The 24,145-nt window shown below is 50.5% G+C and overlaps 1 protein-coding gene across 1 annotated transcript in view; it reads right to left on the minus strand.

The window, feature by feature from the left end:
• LOC127462867 (hydrocephalus-inducing protein homolog) overlaps positions 1 to 23,868 on the minus strand; it is a 131,371-nt gene extending 107,503 nt beyond the window's left edge. Inside the window, exons 1-16 of the mRNA XM_051771804.1 lie at positions 23,632 to 23,868; positions 22,267 to 22,369; positions 21,750 to 21,878; positions 20,548 to 20,670; positions 19,387 to 19,506; positions 17,411 to 17,545; positions 16,675 to 16,889; positions 14,111 to 14,235; positions 12,379 to 12,580; positions 10,232 to 10,397; positions 9,105 to 9,204; positions 7,041 to 7,159; positions 5,303 to 5,526; positions 3,657 to 3,724; positions 1,541 to 1,782; positions 615 to 715 (exon numbers count right to left, since the gene is read on the minus strand). Of these exons, the coding sequence (XP_051627764.1) occupies positions 615 to 715; positions 1,541 to 1,782; positions 3,657 to 3,724; positions 5,303 to 5,526; positions 7,041 to 7,159; positions 9,105 to 9,204; positions 10,232 to 10,397; positions 12,379 to 12,580; positions 14,111 to 14,235; positions 16,675 to 16,889; positions 17,411 to 17,545; positions 19,387 to 19,506; positions 20,548 to 20,670; positions 21,750 to 21,824 (2,015 nt within the window). The 5' untranslated portion in view covers positions 21,825 to 21,878; positions 22,267 to 22,369; positions 23,632 to 23,868. The remainder of the gene's footprint in view (positions 1 to 614; positions 716 to 1,540; positions 1,783 to 3,656; positions 3,725 to 5,302; positions 5,527 to 7,040; positions 7,160 to 9,104; positions 9,205 to 10,231; positions 10,398 to 12,378; positions 12,581 to 14,110; positions 14,236 to 16,674; positions 16,890 to 17,410; positions 17,546 to 19,386; positions 19,507 to 20,547; positions 20,671 to 21,749; positions 21,879 to 22,266; positions 22,370 to 23,631) is intronic.
• Between the last annotated feature and the right edge of the window lie 277 nt (positions 23,869 to 24,145).

A 24,145-nucleotide genomic window follows, 5' to 3' on the forward strand; every position in this document is an offset into this window, starting at 1 on the left:
GCATCCCTCTTGTCATTAAACTGACACCCATGGCAGCACCACAGGAGGGAATTTGGCTGCAGCAACAACAACATCTGCGTTAAGTCTGAGAACTGAGAACGTTAATGCTCAGAAGAGCCAGAGGGAAGCAGGGAAACCTGAGCCCACCTGCCACATCAAGGACTACTTTCCCCTCCCACTCCTGCTGTGAGCCCCTTTTCCATTTCCATGTGCCCCGGTTAACTGAGCCAGACCCCAGCTCTCAGCAGACTGCTCACTGTGTCCCAAACCAATGCTGCAGTGTGGTTGGAACCCAGCACAAGCCCACCTCTTGCAGAAAGGACAGGAGGACCTTGGGGAATTTTTTACACCTCAAGCAGCAAAAGCCAGGCCAATAAATAATGTCATACCTGTTCCCCATAGAAAAAGGCCCAGGGCCATGCCTGGCTGTGAGCAGGGGTGCTTCTCACCACGGGCTGCTTTCCAAGCACTGCTCTTCCCCTACCTAGCTGGGCAGAACCAGCTTATTAAGCAAGCTTTCTCCTGGAGCTGCAGCCAGCAAACCCCGAGCAAGGCACTGTGCTGGTGGTGGGTGCACGGGGAAGGACGAGCAGCTGCAAGGAGAGCACTGGTACCTGGCTTTGAGGCACAGAGCCAACACCTCCTTGCCAAAACCATCCACGTCCACCACCATATCATAGTCGTATCGTCCCACATCATTGGAACACAGCGTGACCTGGTGGAAGAGAAGAGCAGCAAATACTTCCCTTCTCCCAAAAGCTCATTACCCACATGTGGTCTCCTTCAGTTCTTGTTTCGCAGTAAGGGAAGGGAGGATTTTGCCTTAATTCTTCTGCTGGCCCATGCGTAGAGCACAGTCTCTGGGAGTAACATAAGCCTTCTGGCAATACTGAATTTGTTAAACACACCTTGCAGCTGTCAGGGCAGAGGTGGCTAAATTAAAGCATTATACATAATCATGTATAATGAGACTAAAGCTCTACTCACTACTGTCTTCAAATTAGGGGCCCATTTTTCATTTGACTACAATAACGTAATGCAAAGGAAATGTGTTGACTTGGACAGAATGAGTTCAGCTTTTCAGCATGAAGCTGAGGGCAAGGTGTGCTCCTGCAGATGCTGGGCAGTTCATGGCTGCCGAGTTTTTTCTTTCCTTACTGAGGATCCCTGCAGTGACCACAACTCATTCTGCTCCCCAGGAGAGGAGAAATGAGACCAGGAAGAAAAGCAAACTACTTTATACAGTGGCATCTCTCTAACAGCCACCTTCTGTTCTCATCCTTCCTCTGCCTGTTCTCAGTCAAAGAAGTCACGCTCAAAACCAACACACGAATGGCTTCTGTTGACCATGTGATCTCAGCTTATGGTTTTGGAGACAAAATGGTGCTCCTTCAGGAACATTCCACGTAACCCACCTCCCACACCACTGCAGATCCCTCCCTTGCACACGCCGAGAGCCAGCAGCACTAAAGCCCTCCCGCAGCCCAGTGAGGCTTCAGCCCCACCTACTGACCCATGTGTGGCCAGACTCCTCCCATACCCTGATCTCCTGGGATCCCTGGGAAGGGATGGTCGCTGTGCTGGGTCTTATGGTGAATTCCACCGGCTTCTCGTGACATGGAGCCAATGTGCCTTTTTCCCAGGAGGGGTGAGCGTTGTCTTTCACTTGATCAAAGCTCCTAAGGCTGGGCTGTCCCTGGCCGTCCCCAGGGATGCGAAGGTGGAAGGTGATGGGCACCACGGAGGTGTTGATCAGGTGGCACGACAAGGTCTGAGGAAAGCCTAGGAAAATGACACAAATGACCATGTAGGCACCAAGCACCTCGTGATTTCTGGTGTGAATATCCTGGTAAGATGAAACTGTACAGCTCATTGAGCAGCTCAGCGAGCAATTAATCATCACTTGGACACTGATCCCAGGTTGCTGCCTTGGAAATGCCCACTCTTAGCCCTGCTGAACACCACAAGTTTCTATCTCTCTAACTGCTCCAAACCAGCATCATCAATTATTTCCACACACTGATGAGTGTGCATCCAGACTGACCATTTACTCTGAAAATTCAAGCCATAAAATTCCCTGTTAACACTGCCAACACTCTCACCATTTTCAAGATATAAAAGCACTGAGTTGTCATTGAGGAAAAACTACAGCAAGAGAAAGGGAGGATGGAACAGGGAACTGGAACATGATGCAAAGCACCCCAATGCAGTTTCTTTAGGCAGGATCCTTAAGGTACCTCCTGGCTTGAGGCAACCAGACTGAGCACGTACAACTCACAGCCCACTTCACTGGAGGCAAACCTGAGGCTTGCTCTGAGATCAGTGATTAGGAACCATGTCTCACCTTTGCAAATGAGGACATCACAGCCACACTGCACACTGGCTGGGATTGCTCCCCACAAGAGGTGACACCACTTTGGCTCTGAGACTTGCTTCCCGTAACGGAAAGCCAGGGATACAGCCACACCTGGTGGGGATGTCCTGCAGAGCCAGGACACCAGCCCACAGCCTGCTCTGCAGAGGACATGTGACTTGGCTGGCCAGCTCTGTGGGGAAGAGACATCTCCCAGGGCCTGCTTACCAAGCGTCATTTGAACCCAGATGGGGAGGAAAACCAACTGCAGGCACAGCAGGGAGCTTCTCCGTACCCATCAACAGTGACCACTGCCCAGCTCCAGCAGTGGCTCCAGCAGGGAGGCAGGAGGGGCACAAAAAGGACAAACACAGGTGTCCCAGTCTGGAATGAGACCAAGGTCACCAGATGCAGACAACAGTCAGCAGCACGGTTAAAAGAAGCAAAGATACAACAGCTGCCTTCAGCTGAAGAGGTCTTAGGAATGAAATCAGAGTAAACAGGATGAATCTTCTATAAGAGAACCATATTTGTGCCCGCTGCCTTTCCTGTTGTTTCATTTATTCAAAAGAAAACTAAGAAAGGGCTCAGGAGTGATACAGGGAGGGGAGGAAGCAGCTCAGGAAAGGTAATGAGTTTTCTTGAAAAGTCCATGAACTGCATGAAAACACAGAGGCATCCTGGGTGCAGAATGATAATGGCCCTTCAGTCAATCCACGACTGATTTCACATTTAAACTGTAGATCATCTCGGTAGAAAGCCTTTTGTGAGCCTGAGATGGAGAACCAGAACCTGCATTCCAATGGTGACACTCTGGATGTTCAGCCAAAAGCTCTGTCAGCAGAGTTGGGCCTCTGCTGGGGAAGAAGAAGAAGCCCACGGCTCTGAGGACACAGGTGCCTGAGGCAGAGCTATTGCTGGGGCATCTGACCTGCTCAGGGATAATGAGGTGCCCTCACACCACTAATTAACATCCCACACTAAAAGTACATGGCTTAAGCTTCCTTCTCCTGCAGTCCTATCCCCTGGGCCCTCCTGGGACGAGGACTTTTACGGTCATTCTGCTGGCAAGGACTGGGAGATTGGAGCAGAAGAGACTACGAGGGACACCAGAAAATACTGACTTTCTATTCCTTTGGTCCTTTCGGATCTCACGATGGCAAAATGCCACCAGCAACCCTGGAGTTAACACCCTGCAGGCTGCCATGGAAGGACACAAGTGACAGATGCTCTTCTGTTCAAGTGCTCCATTTTGGCAAGGCACAGATCCCTCCTGCTGTGTCCAAGCCCAGGGAACACTCACCAAAGGAGACGTCATTGAAGTCAAGGCCACCTGTGCTGAAATGCAGGCTCAGTCCGGTGACGTGGCCCCTGCGAGGACGAGGACAGAGGAGGCAACGGCTTGGTTAAAGGGAACTGCAAAGCCTTCAGCTGTTCTTCCAGCTCAAGTGGGTCAAAGCTGGTGTCAGAGCCCCGTGGGTGTCGAACCAGCCCCGCACCCTGTGCTCAGCACGGCGTCCGTGGGCACAGGAGGTGGCCAACAGCTGCTGATGGGGCTTAGGGCACCACAGCAGGCAGGGCATGCCCCCCAAGGTGCTGCTGGCCCCATGGAGGACCCTGTACACACACCCAGAGATGGCTCTGTGCCCTTGCCTTAGGAGAAAGACTGACTCACTACTTTTCTCTTGCAAAGTAATAACCTTTTTGTTATGTTTTATCCATTTCCCTGTGGAGAGTTTTACAGAAACATGGTTGATAGAAAGAGGACATGAGAGAGATGCTATAGCTCTGGTCCCACGGTAAAAGAAAACTATTAGAAGGTCACTGTGTCTGAGAAACTGGGTACGTGACAGAAGAGTAATATAAGCGGATGGGAAAGTAGAGCAAATAGCAAACAAGTAACCATCAGAATGTGAAAGAAACAGCATTTGCGCAAATATAACTTAGGTAATTAGAAGCCAATGATGAGCTTAGCTTTTGTAATATGTATGAGGCTGATTAGTAACCTTTATAAGCACAGAGCCTGCAGCAATAAAGTTGGATAAGTTATTGATCAATTTTGTGGTCTAAAAGTGTCTTTATCCCGTCGTCTACAACATTTCCCTTATGTTCTTGGTAAAATGGACTGCAGATTCCTTTTGTTTCTTTACTACCTTGATTCAGTGCCTCCCAACAGCAGCCCAGACACAGCCACCTCCAAAGCTCCAGAGCTCCCAGCATCAGCTTTCCTGCGTGCACCACATTACCCCACCAGCCCGTGGTTCAGACTAGCTGGGACAAGCCCTCGTGCTGCTGTGGTGCTGAGAAGGGAGCTTTGCCTCTCCTTCATCACCCCTTCTCCCCTTGGCTGGGCGAGGATTATCTTTTGCAATGGCACCAGCCCATGGGAGGATGCCCAAGTCCTTGTGACAGTCCCTGCTGCTGCAGAGCTCCCCATCTCCCACCCCAGTCCCTTCCTGCTGTGGAAAGGAGGCCCCAGAGCACTCCCTGCACAGGAGCCTGGAGCACAGCCTGTGCCTGTGCCTGGGCACGAGGGATGATGTGAGGCTGCTGCTGCCCCTTTGGCACAGATCATTAACAGAGGACTTTAGAACCACTTCTTCTGGCTGCAGAATCACCCAGGCTGGCCCATCTCCAAAGCCCTGGGGCCCTTGCTGGGTGTTCAGAGGGGACATCCCAGACCAGCAGCTGCCCAAAGCTGATGCTTTCCCACTGCCTGCCATGGCCAAGGCGGAGGGAGGTCTCTGCAGGAAGGAGTCACTCCAGCTCCTGGGTACCTGCACTGGGCAGAAGGCATCCCCACACTGAGGGGATGCCAATATCAGAGCCAAGACTAAGACCTCAGGCAACACCTTTTTTCTCTGCTCCACCACCAAATGAGGCAGGTGAGAGATGATTACCCAGAGACAGCTACAGACGTGCCCACCAAGCTCCCAGAGCCCTCCTCACCTGATAGTCAAGGTCACAGGCTTAGGGGATTCTGTCACGTTGAAATGGAATTCTACCTCGAACTCCCCCAGGGTGCTGGAACTGAAGGAGATCTGGATGGGCTGGAGCCCATTGGGTGGAATGATGCCCTGCTGGGGCAGAAAGGTGAAGCAGGAGCCGTGGGCTGTGGTTGGAGGGATGAGCTCAAAGGGAGCATCAATAGCTCCTTTGTTAACCAGCATTGCCTGCAGCAGCAAGAAAGCAAAATGGAAATACATGAGCAATCTTCCTTTCTTGCAGAAGGCTGAGTTGCTTTCTACTAAACGATTAACCCCTGGAAAGGCAAAAGAGGCCATGTGCTGCTACGTGGCAGAAGCCAAAAAAGTACAACAGGACAAGTTCTGCCTTTGGGTTTTCATGCAAAGCAGCGATAACTTCACATAAGCAGAGTCACTCCTGGGTTATCCCAGGGACACGGAGGGGTTCTCTCCTGGCCCAGCATCACCAAGTTCATTCAGACCTGGCCTGAGGAGCAACGTGGGGCAGTTGCAGCCACGCAGTGAATCCCCACAGAGCTGCTGCTGCTCCAGGGGTGCCCAACCCTGCGAAGGGCAGCACACATTCAGCTTCCATGGCAGCCAACCAGTTTATTGCGTGTAGAAGACATCTCAGAACGGTGCTATCACCAACTTCAGAAGCTCTCCCCAGCTCTGCTAGGGTAGATTGTTTGGGTTATTGTATTTTTCATTTAATCTGATAGTTTCTTAGACCTTGCTCAGCCAAACATCTCAAGAAAGGATGAATGTGAGGTGCACAGCAGCTCCACCTATTCTAAAGAGTTGCTCTCTCACATCTCTACACAGCCATGGGGAAACCCTGCCATTGCCATGGATTTATCCATCTGCTTTGGAATTCTTTCCCCAGTTGTTAGCCTGGCAAAACCTGTCAGAACAGTTGAGGCAGAAGCAGAAGGATGTCCCTCATTTTGTAGCTTTGCAGCTGCTGTTGAAAATATTCCCGTATTCAACCTCTGCCTTGAAACTTGAAAACTACTCTCCTCTCGTGTGTTACCTGTGTTACAAATTGCACTTGGGGATCCCATGCTGAGCTGAGGTTTACCTGCAGTGTAGCTGCTTAGGACAGCACTAACAGTATCATCTACTCATTCACCTTTTCTCATGTAATGAAATTAGTATATTGATAGGAACAATAAAGTATCAGCATCAAAAAGGCGGAAAGAGCACAATCTTTTGGGAAGAAAACAACTCAGTGTGTCCTTTCCTGTCATGGCAAAGCTTTTGGAAGTGTCTGGCATGATGTAGTGCCTCATTTTCCACCTTTTTCAGTTGCTCTCTCTTGCAGTGGACTCGAGCTCAAACGCAGCCAGTTTGTTCCAGCTGCTCTTGAACAGCCTGAGCACAAAGGTGCCTTGAGTCTGAGGCTGAAACAGAAGCCTCTGAACACTTCAGCTTTTTGACCCAGTGTTGCTTTCATGTGTTGAGGGGTTGTTTTGCAGAAAGCATCCCAGCTGATCTCCAAGGGAGGTTGCCAAAAAGCAGGAATTGGGGCTTCATGAACAACAGACAACACCTTTCAGACCCCGGAAAAGGATCCAGATTCTGTGAAACCCCCCAGATTTGACTAGTATGTCAAATATTCCCTGCTCACAACTGCCCAAGTTGCCAGAAATTCCAGAGGTCCACCAGGCTCCCCTCTGCCCCAGGAGCCATCAGGATCCACCCCAGCCCCTGTTGCTCACCTCATAGCTGTAGGCTTTTCCAACCAAAACTTTCCCCATGTCCAGTTCCTCAGAGTTGAGTTGGAGGCAGGGCCCGAGGCCTTCCCCTGTGAGGCACAGGGGCAGCCTGCTCTCACGGCCTGGGGAGAGATTTCCATTTCAGTAGAGTAATTCTTACTCTCTTATCCTGCTTTTTCCAGGCTGCCTCAGTGCTAGTCCCTGACTCTGAGATGGGTGAGACCAGCTCCTGATGCTCCAGGGGAAGAAATGGACCCTTCTCTCCCTCAGGAGATATGCCCTGGGGCTGGTTTCCAATTTCTAACCCACCCCTTGGGCTTGTTTCCTGTTTAGCCACCAGTTTGCACCCTGAAAATGCGATGCCGAGTTTAAAACATGATTTCTGTAGTGATAGGACAAGGAGTAATGGAGACAAATTGATAGAGGGGAATTTTAGGTTATATATAAAAAAGAAATTCTTCCCTGTGAGGGTGGTGAGACCCTGGCACAGGTTGCCCAGGGAAGTTGTGGCTGCCCTGTCCCTGGCAGTGTTCAAGGTCAGGTTGGATGGGGCTCTGAGCAACCTGGGCTAGTGGAAGGTGTCCCTGCCCATGGCAGGGGGTTTGGGACTAGATGATCTTTAAGGGCCATTCCAAGCCCTTATCATTCCATGATTCTGATTTCCTTCCCATGCACTTGGAGGAGCTTTGAAATCCATTCAGTGAAGGGATAAATCTTGCAAAGAGTTGGGCATTGCTGCCTGACTTCCAACTAAACTGGGGGGCAGTGGCCCAACAGCACAGGACTTTGTTGCCAAAGTCTTCAGCTTCCGCTGCTTTCTGACACTCAGCATCTTGTTCACAGAATGCCCCTGTGTTTGGTGACTGGTTTGGAACATGATTCTCATCTGGCCATGTCAACAAACAGAGATGCACAGTTTCACATGATGCACGACATCATAAGGAATGCCTTGGGAGCAGCTTTTTAAATCCATGCTTTCCTTCCACAGCTCTAACAATGGCAGTTGGTGGGCAGGAAGAGAGTTTGTTAGCGTGAGCCCTGAGTAATTACTGTAGATGGCATTTGTTGAGTTATCCCTGCACAACTACTGTCTAAATAAAAAGCTGTTTCATGACATTTGTATCCATCAGCTTGGAGCAGGAAGGAAGGCAACAGAGTTGCTGGGTTAGGGATTGCAGCACCCTCCAGAATGGGAGCCTGGCTGCTGGAGGGCCATGGGCCTCCCACCTCTTTCTCATAGATGGGCAAACCCAGAGTATTCCCTAGATGGAAACCTGACAGCCATCTCCCACTTTAAGGTGAAAAACACTAAGCAGCACCATGCAGAGACAGGGGGGAAGGACAGGGGAACCTGAACCACGCTGTGCCCTGTGAGTGTTCCCTGCCCTGTGTGGGCACAACAAAGTCACCACCTCAGTGAGGGGGTGACTCGGGGTGGGGGGGCAATGATAAATGCTCCCAGAAAAGGACTTGACAGCACTCCTGGAAGCTGAGCACAGCAAGCCCAGTGGCCACCACCTGGACACACCTCAGCCTGAGAGCCAGAAGGTGACAATTCCCACGCAGGTAGAGAAGTAGGTGCTGGCCAGGGGTGATCCTTCTGCAGACAGCCTGGGCTCAGTAGGGCTCAGCCACCTCTGGTCTGCCATTGTCTGGGCAGTGGGAGGTGATCCGGGCTCAGGGAGCACATTTCTACCTCAGCTCCTACCGCCTGATGATGGATCCATGTCATGAGGAGCCATCCTGGGGGTCAGTGCTCTAGAGGGGCTTAGTGCCCGTGCCCTAAAGCTGTTCTACTGTGTAGTTCTTTGGCCTTTGAGGAAGTACTGGCAAACCCATGGCATGAAAGCTTATCCATGCACTGCTTGGATTGTTCTGGGATCAGTGTCCTGAGCCCTGGCCTTGCATGGGAGACCACCAGGAAGCCGCAGGGACAGTGGACATGAGCCAGCGCTGCCCTGCTGACCTTGGACCCTTCCCAGCACTTCCACAGGAGCCCAGTGGGCTGGAAGAGTATTTGCACCTCCCCTTCACTGTGGGTGAGAGAAAGAGGAGAAGGAGCCGTACCTGAGATGGAACAGTAGGCCACTTTTCTATAGACTTGGGTTTCTCGGGGTTTAAAGAACACCTTGATTTCAGCTGAACAATGTGGCCCAACCTCTCCTTCCTAAAACAGAAAGAGACAGCAAATCATTTACCTTCCAGTATCACATTTCTTCTTTTCAATCTGTAAGCCTTTACTTAGAGCAAGGAGTGAACAACACTCCAAAAACAGCTCAACACAACCGCAGGATGTTCTTAATGCTCAGCTGATCAGCCCCCACGCTACAATATTCCTACTGCTCTGACACAAGCGCTTGGTCACATCGTGCTGCTGTCAGCTACAGTGGTGTGAAACTGCTGTTGTGCTGACACTGGTGGCTCTTGGCCTTAGATGGGCTATAGGAGTAACCAAGAAGAGAACATGATGCCCTTCCTTGGAAAGAAAAAACTTAGTTTAACTTGTTTTAAAAGAAAGCAGAGGCTGGGATTCTTGTAGGGTTTACTCCAAGACAAGGAGGGATTTTGCACTGTGCAGACAGCAGGGATTCCTCATCTCACGCTGTGCCAATACTCATACTCAGGGCTCTGGTTGATGGAAGGACATGGGGGTTTGCTTGCAGAAACAGAAAAAGATTTTCTGTCCCTGTGTGCAATAGAACTCAAAAAGTCCATTTCCAAGTCTTGTGTCCAGGCTCCCAGATGACACTAGAAGGGAGACTCAGACATGCTGTAAGTCCTGGTTACAGGGAGGGATTGGCATTTCCATGACCTTGGGCTGAATTTGGCCTCCTTTTCGCTTCAGGTCAATCTATGAACTGACAGTGCTCCAACACCCTCTGGGAAGCCCCACACATCCATCACATGTAAGCTGTGCCCCTTCCTACAGTAACCAACCCCTCTGGACACGCACTGCAAGGACACGCACCAAGCTCCCTTGATGTCGAGCCCTTGCAGCAGAGCTCAGCTTTAGGCAGGTTCCTGCTGCCTGCCAGGAGCCCACAGGGTAGCAATGCTTTTTGCAACAAGCTCTCCAGCCTCGCCAGAAACCTCATGTCTTCTCTTGGGGCACATCAAGCCAGCTGAGGTGGGGATCTGCCGAGTGACCTCATTCAGGGAGGGGGAGGAGGAGGAGGTTCTCAGCTATCACTTACCAAGGGCTCAATGGTGAAAACATCATCTGAGAACAGCATGGGGTCTGCTTGAATCTTTGCTGTCTCCTTCTCCAACTCACGGTCGTACAGGTCAAGCTCCTCATAGCGCTTCATCACAAGAGCCTTCGCCAGCTCGAGGGGCGGCCGAGACAGATTGTGACACAGCCTGCAGCCACAGGGAGAAACAAATGCAGCAGGTCATTTAATAAGCCACTGATTTGCAGAGCTGAGTGTAAGTGCAGAAGCAGAAAGCACTCAGGGAGGAGCAGCAGCAGCTCCACAGCAAGGGGCTGAGCCCGAGCCACGGGCTCCCAAAGGGCTCAGAGGATCACTGGTTGGTCGCTCACAGGGCATGTGCTTTTACCGCACAGTTACAAGTTCGGGAGAGGTTTTAAAAGCCAGCAGCTCTCAAGAGAACCTCCTGGCTCAGAGCCACTGCCAAAACTGACGGAGAACCCACCAGTGACCTCAACTGACTCTTCCTACCACAGAGTTGCTTGGGGGAAACAGATAAAGATCAAGGAGCCCCCTCACTGCCTGCAGGGCTTCCCTGGCAAGGGGAGAAGAAGCTGGCTCTCAGCTGCAGGTTACCAGCATCACTCTTGGCTTCTTCCCTTTTGGACCTGCAGGGATAAGCTAACCCTGTGTGCCCTGTTCCCTACACTGCCTTCCACCAGAGCATCCCAGAGCACTTTCAAAGCCAATTGATGAATTCAGGCATGGCATCTCTTCAGTGACATTAAAGGTTTTATATGCATGAAAACAGAGGCCCTGAGAGGGGGGCATCTAGCCTTGAACCACCTTCTTTTTTCCTCCTTTTGGCCTTTTCTGCAGACCTTTGGCACAGTTAATCTCTCCATTACTTGGTAGCTGCAGCAGAAATCATTCTAGTGTTTTAAGATCACAACCAAGAGATGAGAAAGGAACAGCTGCTTCCCAGCTGGCAGATCACTGTTCCTCCCTCAGACTCCAGTCCCCTGGCCGTGAAGAACCTGCAGGTGGCAACTGGAGGGACAAGTAGAAGGCTCCATATGGAGCAAATTGAGGCAGTAGAGTATAAACAGGACAGCATCCTCACCCAGCCAAATTCAAACACAGTTAGAAAGGAAATACAGTCATGGATATTACCAGGTGCACACAGACAGAGCCTTGGGCAAACACTGTCACTGGCACCAAAAATACTGGCTATGGCTGGCTCCCTGCCCCAAAAATATTGGCTATGGCTGGCTCCCTGTGCAGTGCATTCAGAAATGTTTCTCTGTGGCTGACCTGCAGTGCTGGGCATGAGGAGGGCATCCAGCCACTAAGATGGCAACAGTCTGCTCAACCTCCATCAACAGACAGTAATTTCCCCATGACGTGCCAGAAGGCCCTGATACTCTGCACCCCCACCTTCCACTGCCTTGTGTTATATAACAAGGGAATACCTGCCCGAGTGCAAGAAGCGGGGTCACAAATAGGATGACTGCTTTAGGGGGCACTCGCCTCGGAGGACCCCCAGAGTGGACCCCTGACAACCACTGAACTAAGACCTGAGCACGTGGAATGGCAAAACCACTGCCACTCTCGCCTCCCATGCTGATGAGGGACTGTACAGAAGTAACTCACATAAATGGCCAGGAGACAGAGAAGTTAACTAAAAAAATAAACCTTTACTCTAATTAAAGGGAGAGTTCACTGAACAGACCTCAGGGAGGTCTCTCAACTCAGTGGAGGTTGCAGCTTCTTTTATCCCCTTTGCCCGGAGCACAGGTCCCTCCCCATTTCTCCATTGGCTGGGATACTCTGGAGTTACAGGCTTCCCGACAGGCCTACTGTGTGTCCCCCATTATGTGCTGATTAGGTGGCTCTGGAGGTCACTGACATTGTTCAAGGTGGAGGCCACAGCACTTCAAAAGGGAGGACAGGGCCACATGATCCTCCCGTGCTGCTGGTTGGTCCCCCTGTCTCTGGGCAAACTGCACCTCTCCCGAACTGACACCTGAACAACCAGCAACTTTGTTGCTTCTTACTGTGAGCTGTGACTGCCCCGCAAACTTTGCAGGAACACCTACTTGTTCTTAACACCCTAAAGCACAAGCACCCCCTGAGGCCATAGGTTAGTTTTACCCTTGGGCAGTGCATGTCACTGCATCTTTCAGACCAACCTGATCTTCTGCGGATACTCCTCTGCCTCAGTAGCAAAAGCCTTCCACTGGAATCGGGCTGTGATGTTACTTCTGTTGTGGATGGCTGTGGTTCTGTGACTTGACAGTGTGAGATAAGTCTTGTCAAGTTCCAGAGAGTACTTGTCCAGCCCGATGTTGAAGTCCTTAGCTTTTCCAAGAAGTCTGGTGTGGGTATCTTCACCTGGAACAAAGCAAAGAGGAGTCTTTGCTCAGCTCACTCGCTAATGGAATTACAAGGACCAGAGCAAACCACAGGTAACAGAAGAAAGTGTCCAGCCTTTAGCTGGATAAGTAATTCCACGGATCAGTACACTTACCAAATCCCAACAGCTGCGTGTGTACAGTGTGAGGATGTCCTGGACACCAGCTTAAGCATCTTATTTCTGCGTGTGTTTGTAGAGATTTGTCCCAAGGTGACAGTATTTACAGTGAGATTTGTCAGGTGTGCTCAGGTGACCCACTCAGATCCCAGGCAATTCTGCATCAAATTCATTCAGGTGACTCTAAGGAGCCCCACTCAGTCACAGCCCAGAGTTTCCTGAAGGCACCCCATGAGACTCCTGCCTCTCCCAATCCCTTGTTGCTGACAAGCAAAGATTCCTGGGGGCAGGTGTGAAGAAAGGGAGGTCCAGGGGAGCAAGGGAAGTGAAGCCCATGGCAGAAGGGGACTAAGGTGAGGAAACAAGACACGATATTCTACAACATTCAATATGACAAAGCACTAGAAAATCAACACCATGAAAGCCATCATCCCCTCTCTGTCCAAACCCATGGCCACATCAGTCTAGAAATATTTGATATCATTCTGATCTCAAACACCAAACTGAAACATTTGAAATGAAAGAAAGAAGAGCAGAGAGAAAGACTAAAAGTACAGAGCAGCTTTTATATGAAGACTGAATGGGGTTCCTGAACCTAGAAATCAAATGGGAGACAGATGGGAGAGGTTTGGAGAGCATGAATGGCCTGAGAAATGGGAATAAGGGACAATTTGTCACGATTTGTCATCCAACAGGAACCTGAGGGCCTGAAAATGTTCTTAGACAGAAACTACATGTATGTGTAGAGGGCAACATAGAAAAAGGGTCTGTGGCAAGACAACAGAGAAGCAGCTTAGGGGACAGAGGTGAGCAAGAGACACATTGCATTGGAGAGAGTTGGATGGAAAGCTCATGTCACAGACAGCACTGTCCAGGAATACAACTGCAGCCCTGCATATCCACACTGCAATGGAGAATCAAGGTTCCTTCTTCCTCCACTCAGCAACTCCCAGCAAAACAGGATTCCAAGATCTCATCCCTGTTTGAGGGCATCCACTTTATCAACCCCCTAAACACTAACTAGTTTGCACTTTTCGTTGCGGTGAAGCTGGGACGGGGCGGTGCTGCTGGAGGGGGAATTCAGGTGGCTGGGACAGTGGGGAGTGCTGGTAGAGGACTGTGGTGGGGGTGCAGGATGGAGAACACCATGCTGGCACCAGGGTCCCCCCAGGGATGGACCAGCACACAGCAACACAGCACATCCAGGACAGGGACAGACTCAGCCTTGGCCCCTTCTTTGGTCACTTCTGAGCACTGAAACACACAGGGGCTTTGAAAGGAACAGTTCTACAAGTAGTTTGCAGAGCAAGTCTAACGTTATTCTGCTTAGAAGGGGCTTTGCTATTTGGAAGGACACAGGGTGAGTGCACCGTGCAGTGCCCAGCACTCACCTCTGTCGCAGTGCACTGCCAGGGATGTGCAATGGTGCCCGGTCTCCAGCGGGTGATATTCCACTGTCACTTGCATGGCTTCACCAACATCGAGGGTTCCGGTGGCTGGACCGACAGTGAAAGGGCTGCAAGACCAAGAGAGAGATCAGGACTCTTGGGGGAGGTTTGGGGACAATATTTGCAGTCTACGTCACTTCAGCTGACTTGTGCAAGCAAGAAGCAAAGCAACCACAGTCAGCAGAAGACAGACAGAACACACAGCATCAGAAATAGCTACTGACTCTCTTCGGAGGAGATGCAGCCCTCAGAAAATCCTGTTGGATGAAATGAACTCATCTCCCCCATACTCTGCATGAAGGCTCAAGGGTCTGACTGCCAGCAATCCCAGCAGAGAATGGTTCGGAAGAGCACAGAGAGGGTTAAGAGCTATTTGCATGCACATGACACTGACTGCCTCAGGAATGTCTCTTTTCATTCAAGAGATGCAAATGACAGGGCACTCCCTGTCCTGTGAGAGTACAGCCTAGGAATCAAGAGGGAGAATAAAGTCTTCCTTGAAGACCAGAGAATAATGAGTTTAATTTGCAGTGTGGTTGTTTGGGGTTGTTTTTCTCTTTGTAAACATCCTGGTTTAGCCTAAGAATTTATCAGCTTTATCAGCATTTCAATGAAAGCTGCTGGAAGAAAAGGAGCAATGAAAACTCTGAAGGAGTGCAACTGCAAATTGGAGCAATACAGTGACCTGGACACAATATCCAAAAGGAGGGTCCGGTTTACAGCCTGAAGGATTCAATCCCAGCTAAATGAAGTGCCATTAAGAGCAGCACATCAAGGGAGCTGAACAGGAGGTTTCTGTGTATTCCCCAGCGATGCAGTCTGGGATTCTGGAGTGTCATCCAGGCTGGTAACTGTTTGCTTGGCCCGCCAGAGAAACAAGGGAAATAATTAGGCAAATGTGTTGGTGCAGTTTGGATTTAACAGGAGCAATTCCGCTTTGTCACCAGGTAAACAGCTCTTGCCTGACAGATACAAAAATCAGTGCTTTAATGCTTCGGGATAGCTCGGGTCAAAGGTGCTTCTGCCCAGTGGCTGCTGGGCTTTGTGCTCTTTGTACAGCCCCACTGAGAAAACAAAAGTTTAGTGCTTTGCTGATGGTTAATTTGTCACCTTAAAAACATTTCCTGGGGATTCTGATGATGATTAGAGAATGCAACACAAAAAAAAATAAGAAGAACAAGTGGAGCCGTGTGCAAGCTGAACTTTGTTCCTGTCAGTGGTGACAGTTGATGGAATTGCTGCCATTTCTGCTCCCTAAGGAGCTATTGCTGCAATTAGGGGCCTGACCCGGGCCCATTACCACCAGTGAGAACATCACTACTGGCTAATGGAGAAGGCTTGGGTCAGCAATGTTTTTGTGCTGGGCCTGAGACTTTGGAGAGAGAGGAGGAAAGACAAGTCCCACCAGCCCCAGAGCTGGATTACTTTCTGTGCTCCTGCATCTGCCCTGATGGGGATGCCAGGACTGCTGCAGGGCTCTGCTGGGGCTCGGGCGTTCATTGCCTGGGGTGGGAAAGGCACGGAATTTTTTTTCCTGTTCTTTTGCCAGAATTTTTGCCAGAACAGAGAAGCTACTAGTCAAGGGGCAACTCTTCAGCGCTACCTTCCCTCCTGTTCCTTCCTACTCCTGCCCCATGTCTATATACTCCTGCCCTCAGATGGCTGGATGGAGAATAACACTCCTGGTGCTGACTTCAGGGGATGCCTGAGAAAGAAGGGATCTTCCTGTTTTCAAATTCTCAGAAGAGGATCCAGCCAAGTTCAGGACTAAGAACCCAAATCAGTCCCTGCATCTCCTACATTTTCACATATTCCCCAAATTGCTCCTGTTTCTTATACACCTGTGCATATGCCTATGGGCAGATGGTAGATCAACAGGCATGAGAGGACCTTGAAGAAAGTTCCCAAGGCAGAATGAATGACAGTTTGACAAAAATTTAACACAGAACAAAATAAATTGAAAAAAAAAGCAGAAACACATGAACTTCAGAGTATTTTAAAAGAAATCTGAATGAAATCTGCTTGAAAATTTATACTGGTTTTCAAAGGTTCTTCATGAAACAGAAGAGATGACTGATGCCCTAAGCTGACAAGGGAAATCAGATCAGCTTTGACTAACACGAACTGCACAGGCTGTTTACAACACAGCTCATGGTGGGCATCTGATGAGAGGCCCCCTGATGTACCACACGCTTGAGGCCTCCTGGAGAATGGGTTTATTTGGCTGACAGTGGGAGGCAGTCATTTCAGAAGGTGTTGGTGCTCAGGAGGGTGCAGACCAACTACTAACGTGTTCCAGCAGTCCCTAGGAAATCTGGGAAAGACAAAGCTCAGGAGTTGCATCCTGCTTAAAACACTAGAAGCAACAGCAGACCCCACACGTCCTGCCCCTTTCCAGCTGTGGCTGCAGTGCAGCAGCTCGGATGCTCTGGTTCCTTTGGGATACTCTTTCCCAACTCTGCCATCACCCAAAGGTGTTTTGCACTAAGACAGATGAGCTGCTTTACCTCTCAGTGCTGAGGCTGTAACAGGCTTCCAGGTTCCCGGTGTTGTGAACCAGCAGAGTCTTCTGGGTGCTGTGGTTGACTGGACATGACGAGAAGTCCAGCTGGTCAGGGAAGTCCAAGACTGGGCGGGCACCAATGGCTCGGATTGGCACAGAGACCTTTTCCCTTTCACTGATGCAGACAAGCTGGTGGAAATGATCCTGCAGGAAAAGTAACTGGCACAGCATTGAGGGCATGGAGTGCCATCCTCATGGCAGAAGAAAAAGTGCTGTTTTCTATGACCCTTTGTGGGTGTGAATTGACCTCTTCCACCCCAAAAATGACCACTAATTCATACTAATAAAGGCTGGAGAACAGAGCATGTGAAAAAGCATCATTTTTGCTCCATTCCAATGGGAAAGAATAAAGGTCTCTGGATCTTTTTGTTCCTCTGGTATTTTCCATAATAAAACCCCTTCCACTGAGCCTAGAGATAGCTAAACATCAACACCCCTCCCTGTCATTTCCCTGCTGTTCCATCTGCCTCTTCCCTTGTGAACGTTCAAGAACAGGCATGGAGGGAAAGCAAAGCCCTCTAGGCCCATCTGCAGGGCCTGGCAGCACCACGCTGTGCCAAGGTGTGACCAGCTCCAGGCTGCCTGCCCCCAGCCCAGAGCTGACCTCACAGCATGGGCTGGGCTATAACCAGTGTGCAACAAACGCCCTGGCTTTAGAGAGAACGTTCCTCCAAACTCACCTTGCTCCCCTCAGGGGTGAAAAGGATGTTTATAGTACAAAATGAGCCCGGTGGTATCTGATGGCACACACCATTGGGGCCAACCAACTTGAAATAAGGTGAGTTGTCCATAGTGACCTTCACCAGCTGAGTAACCTGAAGGAAAGACACAAAACGGTGATTTTGCCACTTGTGGAAACAGGAGGAGGCCTGGGTGTGCCCTGGTGACAGCCTTCCTTGACCATTTTCCCAAAGGACTTTTAGCTCTGGAGGTACAAGCACAGGATACACAAGGGTGAACTTGGATCCCTCTGCCTGGGCAAAGCAGCTCGGCCAGAGGCAGTAGGGCAGTGCCTGCTGGGAAGGAAGGTCAGGCACCAGCAGTATGGAGATAGAACACCTGAACCAAGTCATCCTCATTTTCAATAAGCCCAGAGAATCTACTTGCTTCTGCCTGCACACAGCCACGCAGCCCTGTTCCAGAGGGAGAATGTGCTACCTGAAGGCAAACCAGCACATTGTCCTGAGGGAAGGAAGAAATTCTCTTCTAACAGACTGAGGTGGAGTGGGGAAGTCCAGCTGTAGGGACACAGTCATATGGGCACACCAGCAAGAGGAGACCAGATACTTGGCCTTACTGGAAAACTGAAGAGAAAAGGAGGAACACAGCAAGACAAAGAGACAAGCCCTGACACAATGAGATGGCAAAGAGAATTGAAATGGGCTGTAAAGAAGCAAGGAAGAAGCACAAGACACTGCCAGGAAAGGCTGGTGCAGAAGATGAGAGCAGTCAGCTTGCCAGAGTGATGGAAAGCCAGACGGCCCTGCAGGCTGTGCCTGTCAACTCTGGGCTCGAAAGGTTATTTTCTGCCTGGAGAAACATGAGCAGCACCGACTGACAGTGTGGTTTCATTATTAAAAGCCAATCTCAGCTCTCCAGGGGCTCTTGCTGCCTAGTGATTGTGGCCAGGCAGCTGCCAGTGCAGGCAAGCCAGACTGCTGGGCATTCCTGCAGCCACCCTACTGCCAGTTTCTGCCCTCAGGGGAACACAGGCACAGGGACAGCAAACAGGCATTTTCTAGCACACGGGTATCAACCCCTGAGCACCAAATCACATCTCACAATGTCTAAACCAGGTGATTTGGACTCCCTGCTGTCTATTCCCAACAGCTTGCCCTTGGCACAAGAGTCAGTTGAGAAACTGTTTCCCTGACTGAAATTCAAAAGGTCTCAGTTTTCCTCTTTACAGTGCAACACAATTGCTGACATTTTTCAACTTCTTCCTTCTCAGCTTTCTTGGGGAATTGCAAAACAATCACACTTTGTTCAAGTGAAGGTGGAAACCCTCAAGAGCACATTGCTCTGGATGTGCTGTAGTTCTGCAAAGGGAAAGCAGAGCACCATGTTGCCTTTGGAAAACCTGAGCAGAGCTGAATTAAGCTTGGCAGGAGCCTGAACTGGCATCTAAAGGCCTCCTGCTGCTTCTGCTAAATGAGTCCGATTCCAGGGCTGTTTTCAAACACATGTCCTGCAGTGCCAGTGCCACTAATCATAACTAGTCATCATCATGACTAATCATGATTCCAGCATAAAGTGGAGAAGACTCAACCCCTGAGCTTTGACTGCAAGCTGCACAGAGGCAGCTCAACAGGCTGAGAGAGGCGAGATGCCCGCCGGGAACCAAGATTAACCAAGGAGCCACAGTACGTGGTGGTGGACACTCGAGGGGAAGCATGAAAGCAGGTGAGAACTGCACAGCCTTCCCATCAATCCAGGGCTTTCAGGGGAAAGAAGCTCCTTTGGGTCAGATACCACCAAGGCACGGCCAAAATCAGGGAAGAATCCTCAGCACAGGAAAATTCCCACCATCTTGCAAATCCAAGGTGGTGAATCTGGATGTGCTACGGCTGATACTTGCTCTGCTGTACACCATGGGGGTTACAGTACTCTCCTCTTCTTCTAGCACAGTGTTAAAGCTCCACATCCCAGAACTTACCTTGTCTCTATTCCTCAGAAGCAGGGGCATTTCACAGACCTTGCCAAGGACATAGTTCTGAAACACCAGCTCGGATGGGACAGGCTCAAGCAAGGTCTTGTTCCGGTCAGGTGATGAGAACTGGAGAGGCAAGAGAGAGCAGGGAGAGGTTCAGTTGCTGGGAGGAAGGTTCGTGAATGACTCTTCTCTGTTGATCCCTGGTGAAGTACAGGCTCTTGGTGTAACTAGGTCTGCCCAGCTGCCACTGGGGGAACAGTAGCTCACCCACCTCTGCTCTGAGCTGATCAAAAGCTGCTAGACCACACTGAGCAGGCGCAAGCTCAGCAGCTCTTTTGGCAGGAGTTTCTCCAGCTTTCCTTCTCCAAAATGCCGGGCAGCGCTTACCTCCAGCACAGCCCTGTGCTAATGGGGTCCCAGAGCTCTGGGCACTGACTGAGCACCCAAGCAGTAAGTGAAACTCAAGAATTTACATCAGACTTCATAGGAAACAAATTTTGGATGACATTTACTCTGAGGCAGGAAGACTGAGGCCCACACAACTCCAGACTCTAGAGCTGAGACACCAGTAAGAAGAGAACAGCACCAGAGTAGGTTAAGGGCAAAAAGAAAGTACCACAGTAGATAGGAATAGGACAAATGAGGTGAATGCTGGATGAGGATAAGGTTCAGCTCTTTTCTTAGCAGTGCTGGGCAACTTGAGTAAGACTGGAGTTGTGTTAAATTGGGAGTAACTACCTCAGCCTTCAAAGGCCAGCGCTACCACTGTGCAGGGAATCCTATGACCCCCAGCATTTGTCAGTGACAACACCAAAGCAAGAGGTGGCTCTTTCAGTGGGACAATGGAAAATGGCAAGCTGGTGCCCTTTTGTCCTGCCCCAGCCTTCCCCTGTATCATGCCTTCACCATGGTAGCTAAACTCCAGCAAACCCCACCAGCTTCAGCAGAAATTATTTGTGTTGGCTTAGCACAGATCAGGACTCCAGCATCTCACTAGGAGAAAATGTTTTGCCTTTGCCCCAGCAGAAGGAACTCCACCACCACTAGCAGTTTGCAACAACAACAGGACCTGGACACTGAGGTGTTTCAATAAGCTGGAGGCAAGGCATGCAGCCTCTTCAAATGTCACATCAAACAGCAAGGAAAAGGGCAGGAAAAGGCTACCTTGTAATTGGAGTTCTCACTTGTGCCTAGGTGCAGGGCAATCTTGGGCAGTTTTGCCTCCTGAGGGCTGTCCGGCTTCTTCCTGAACCTGAGACCCACCTTCCTGAAGTCAAAAATGGTCAGCTGAAAGGAAAAAAAAACAGCAAGAGCCTCAGAAATGCCCTTGTTCAGAGAGGCTTTACTTGTTCAAGTGGCTCTGATGAATTATTTGTGATCACAGCCACCAGGACAGTCCTGGAAGTCCTGGAAGTTACCTGCTGAAATATTTAACATCAGAAAATTAATGGTATAGAGCAGAACACACTTGCTCTAACCAGGTGGCTCTGCCTCATTAGCTTCTCCATGGTTTGATGTGACACATGTGGGGACTTCTGCTCTTGGGGAATTTGTGTCCTCTTTACTTCCACTGGATTGAGCCAGTGACCTTTGCAGAGAGTGGCAAACTCCCCTAATTCCATCCTTGCCCAAGGCTCACAACCCCCCGTGTGTGAAGATCTCAGCGCTGGCTGAGTGTGAGGGAAGCAGAAAAGCGGCATTGTGCCAAGACCGAGGTGCAGAGCAATAGGTCCATAGTTCTCTCTTTGTAATTAGCACGGGGTTTGTCTCTGTCTGGCCTCACAGTCCCATCCACAGAAGAATACAGAGAGATGTCCTTGACAGAGCCTCAGCACTGGGTCACCCCCAGTCAAGTGAGCTCCAGGCAACAAAGGGGACGTTTGTGGGTGGGAAGGAGGACTTGCCCCAATTCCACTGCTGTGTGCAGAGCTGGATCTGTGCTCCACGCAGGAGATGAGACGGAACCTGTTCCAGGGGGGACCAGCCACCTCTCTCAAGGCTTCAGGCAGCATTTGAGCCGCCCACTACATGCCCAGGTGCCTGGAGGGCAGGTGTGGTCAGAGCAGCACAGTGAGTTTGCCAACCTGACAGAAGGAATTCCTGCCCACACACAGGGGACAGAAAGAAGCACAAGCTCATGTTCAGCTTTACATTGGTTTAACTTGGCTCCAGTGGCACAGCCAGGCAAGACTCTGGACTGTCCCTGATGCACCATGACAGCCCCTGCCAACAGAAGCACAGCCCTAAGAGCTGGGGAGGGGGTCTGTAGCTCCACGGTGCTGTGGACAGCAGGAGGGGCTGGGAGAAGAGGGACACGGGAGGAGTTTCCAGCCTTAACACAGCTCCTGGTCACAGCAGGTACTTACACGCTCAGGCTTCTCAGCCTCTCTTGGCCCTAGAGGACGAGCTAGCACCTCTCTCCTCTGGAATCCAGAATCCATTCTGAAGGATGTTGTGGGTGGATAAGTCCTACCAGTGACTGTGTCTCAGCTCACCTGGAAGGAGCAACAATGGAATGCTGAAAATCCAGAATCCCATTCCTGGCAGACCCAAAAGATACAGTGGTCCTGCAAATTTTATATTATTTGAAAGTAGCTAAATGCTTGTTTGGCATAAGTAGTTAGAATTGTTAGGCTGGAAGTTGGACTTTATTTGAACTATATGGCTATGTTGTGTAATTCAAAGATGGATCATAGTGAAACCTGGAGCTAACATTCTGAACATTAATAATAGTTAGAAGAGACAAAGCTGTAGCTTAAATATTACTTAAAAATTAATAGCTAGAGTGGACAGCCCATAGCTGGTGGTATAGGAACTGTAACAACCTCCTCTTCTCTAGGCCAGCCAAGCCCAACTCCCTCAGCCACTCCTCACAAGACTTACCTCTAGACTCTGCATCAGCTGTGTTCCCCCTCCCTGGACCAAGTTCGGGGAGGGAGAATCTTTGCTGCAGTGAAGGTCTCAGAACCAGACACAGTACTTTTGGCTGTTGAGAAATGCAAATGGATTTGATGTGATTATTTCACTGAACTCAAGGGTAACTTTTGATAGGTACCTTTGTACCCGTAAATATAGATGTTCCCATCTCTGTACCTGCGTGTGTGTGAATTGATCATGTGTACCTTTGTACACATAAATATAGATGTTCCCATCTCTGTGCCTGCGTGTGTGTGAATTGATCATGATCTATGTAGTAAGCTACAAGAGTGAACCTTGCCATCAAACTTTGCTAGGTCACTGAGGAGACACCATTAAAGGGACATGAGCCATTATAAATGCAACATATGGGGGAGCAGGACCACGTCAGACTTTATCCTAGTGGCACTTCTTCTCCAGCATCCCTATCCTACAAGAAGCTATGGGTAAACAATCACCAGCCTGACAACCACCTCTCCCTGTTTGTGTCGTGCAAGAAAGGGAAAGAAGAGAAGACAACTCCAGAAAGTGGGTCTCAAGCACTGACGAAACTCAAACGTGAACATTTACTTTGGACTAGAAACACGAGAACATGACACTGTCTTATGGACACCAGGACATGCTGCAGCAAGAGATTTAAAGCTGGAAATTACCATCTAATGGGGAATGGGACATTAATCTGGATTTCAGTGATTTATTACTTGGTCTTGAGAATAACTGGATTACTTGTGCCAGTTTTCTAACTGCAGTTTCATTTCACTTCAAATGAAGCCTGTCCATTATGCCCACACTGCTGTTTACAGAGGGCTTCCACTCTCCACGCCCCCATCCAGGCTAGCAGCTTCCCCTGCCCTCTAGTCCTGGCTGCTCTTCCATAGCCCCACGGTTCCACTTCTATAAAGCCTACAGGGATCTGCCTGCCAGACTCAGGGGAAGGAGCAGAACTCAGAAATCAGTCCCAGCTCTCTGCAGGGACAGGATAAAGCACAGCTCCAGCCCACCACCGCTGTCCCGTGGGGGGAGATCTTCATCTTCCCCACCTCAGACAGCCCTTTACCCAGCCCACAAGTTAAGGAAGGATCTTAATTCCCCCTCTGCTCCAGGCTCAAGGCACAGACAGCTCTGGCCCCTCAGCTTTGTGTTCAGAGCACAAACGGCCTGAGCCTGGGCCGAGGAACCAGCTGTGCCAGGACACAGCAGCTGAGGCCACCTAGGGAAGCAATGAATTAATATTCCCAGGGCTGGGGAAAAATTCCTGACATGTCTCAGGAAAACCAGGTCTATAACAGCAGGGTGTCAAGCTGAACATCATCAAGGATATCGAAGCTTTACCTTCCAATAAAGGACACGAGTGATCTTCAAAGGCAGTTCTCTGCAAGGGCTCAGTTGGTGAAGAGCCCAGTCAGTCTTTCCCTTTCAACGAACTGCAAGATCGACTTTTCGGAGAGACAATCTCTCCAAGGATTCGCTTGGCGAAGCGCTCAGTGTCGCTGCCGGAAGGAGCTCAGGCCGCTGGGAACAGGGTAGGGTGAGAGGGAATCGGGAACTGCGGGTGTTGCCGCGCCAGCACCAGCGCGACAGTCGCTGTTACCGCGTTCCCGGTTGCCAGGCAACGGATGGAAGCTGGAAGGGAGGCGGGGCCGCGTGGGGCCGTGTGGGGGCCGTGTGGGGCCATGTGGGGGCCGCGTGGGGCCGTGTGGGGGCCGTGTGGGGGCCGCGTAGGGCCGTGTGGGGGCCGTGTGGGGCCGTGTGGGGGCCGCGTAGGGCCGTGTGGGGGCCGCGTGGGGCTGTGTGGGGGCTGTGTGCTCCAGCCCGGCCGGGCGCAGCCGGGGCTTTGATCCACAGG

The sequence above is a fragment of the Manacus candei genome, unplaced genomic scaffold (assembly GCF_025592945.1).
Source record: "Manacus candei isolate 608988 ecotype Guabito, Panama unplaced genomic scaffold, ASM2559294v1 h1tg000142l, whole genome shotgun sequence".
Classification (NCBI taxonomy): Eukaryota; Metazoa; Chordata; class Aves; order Passeriformes; family Pipridae; genus Manacus; species Manacus candei.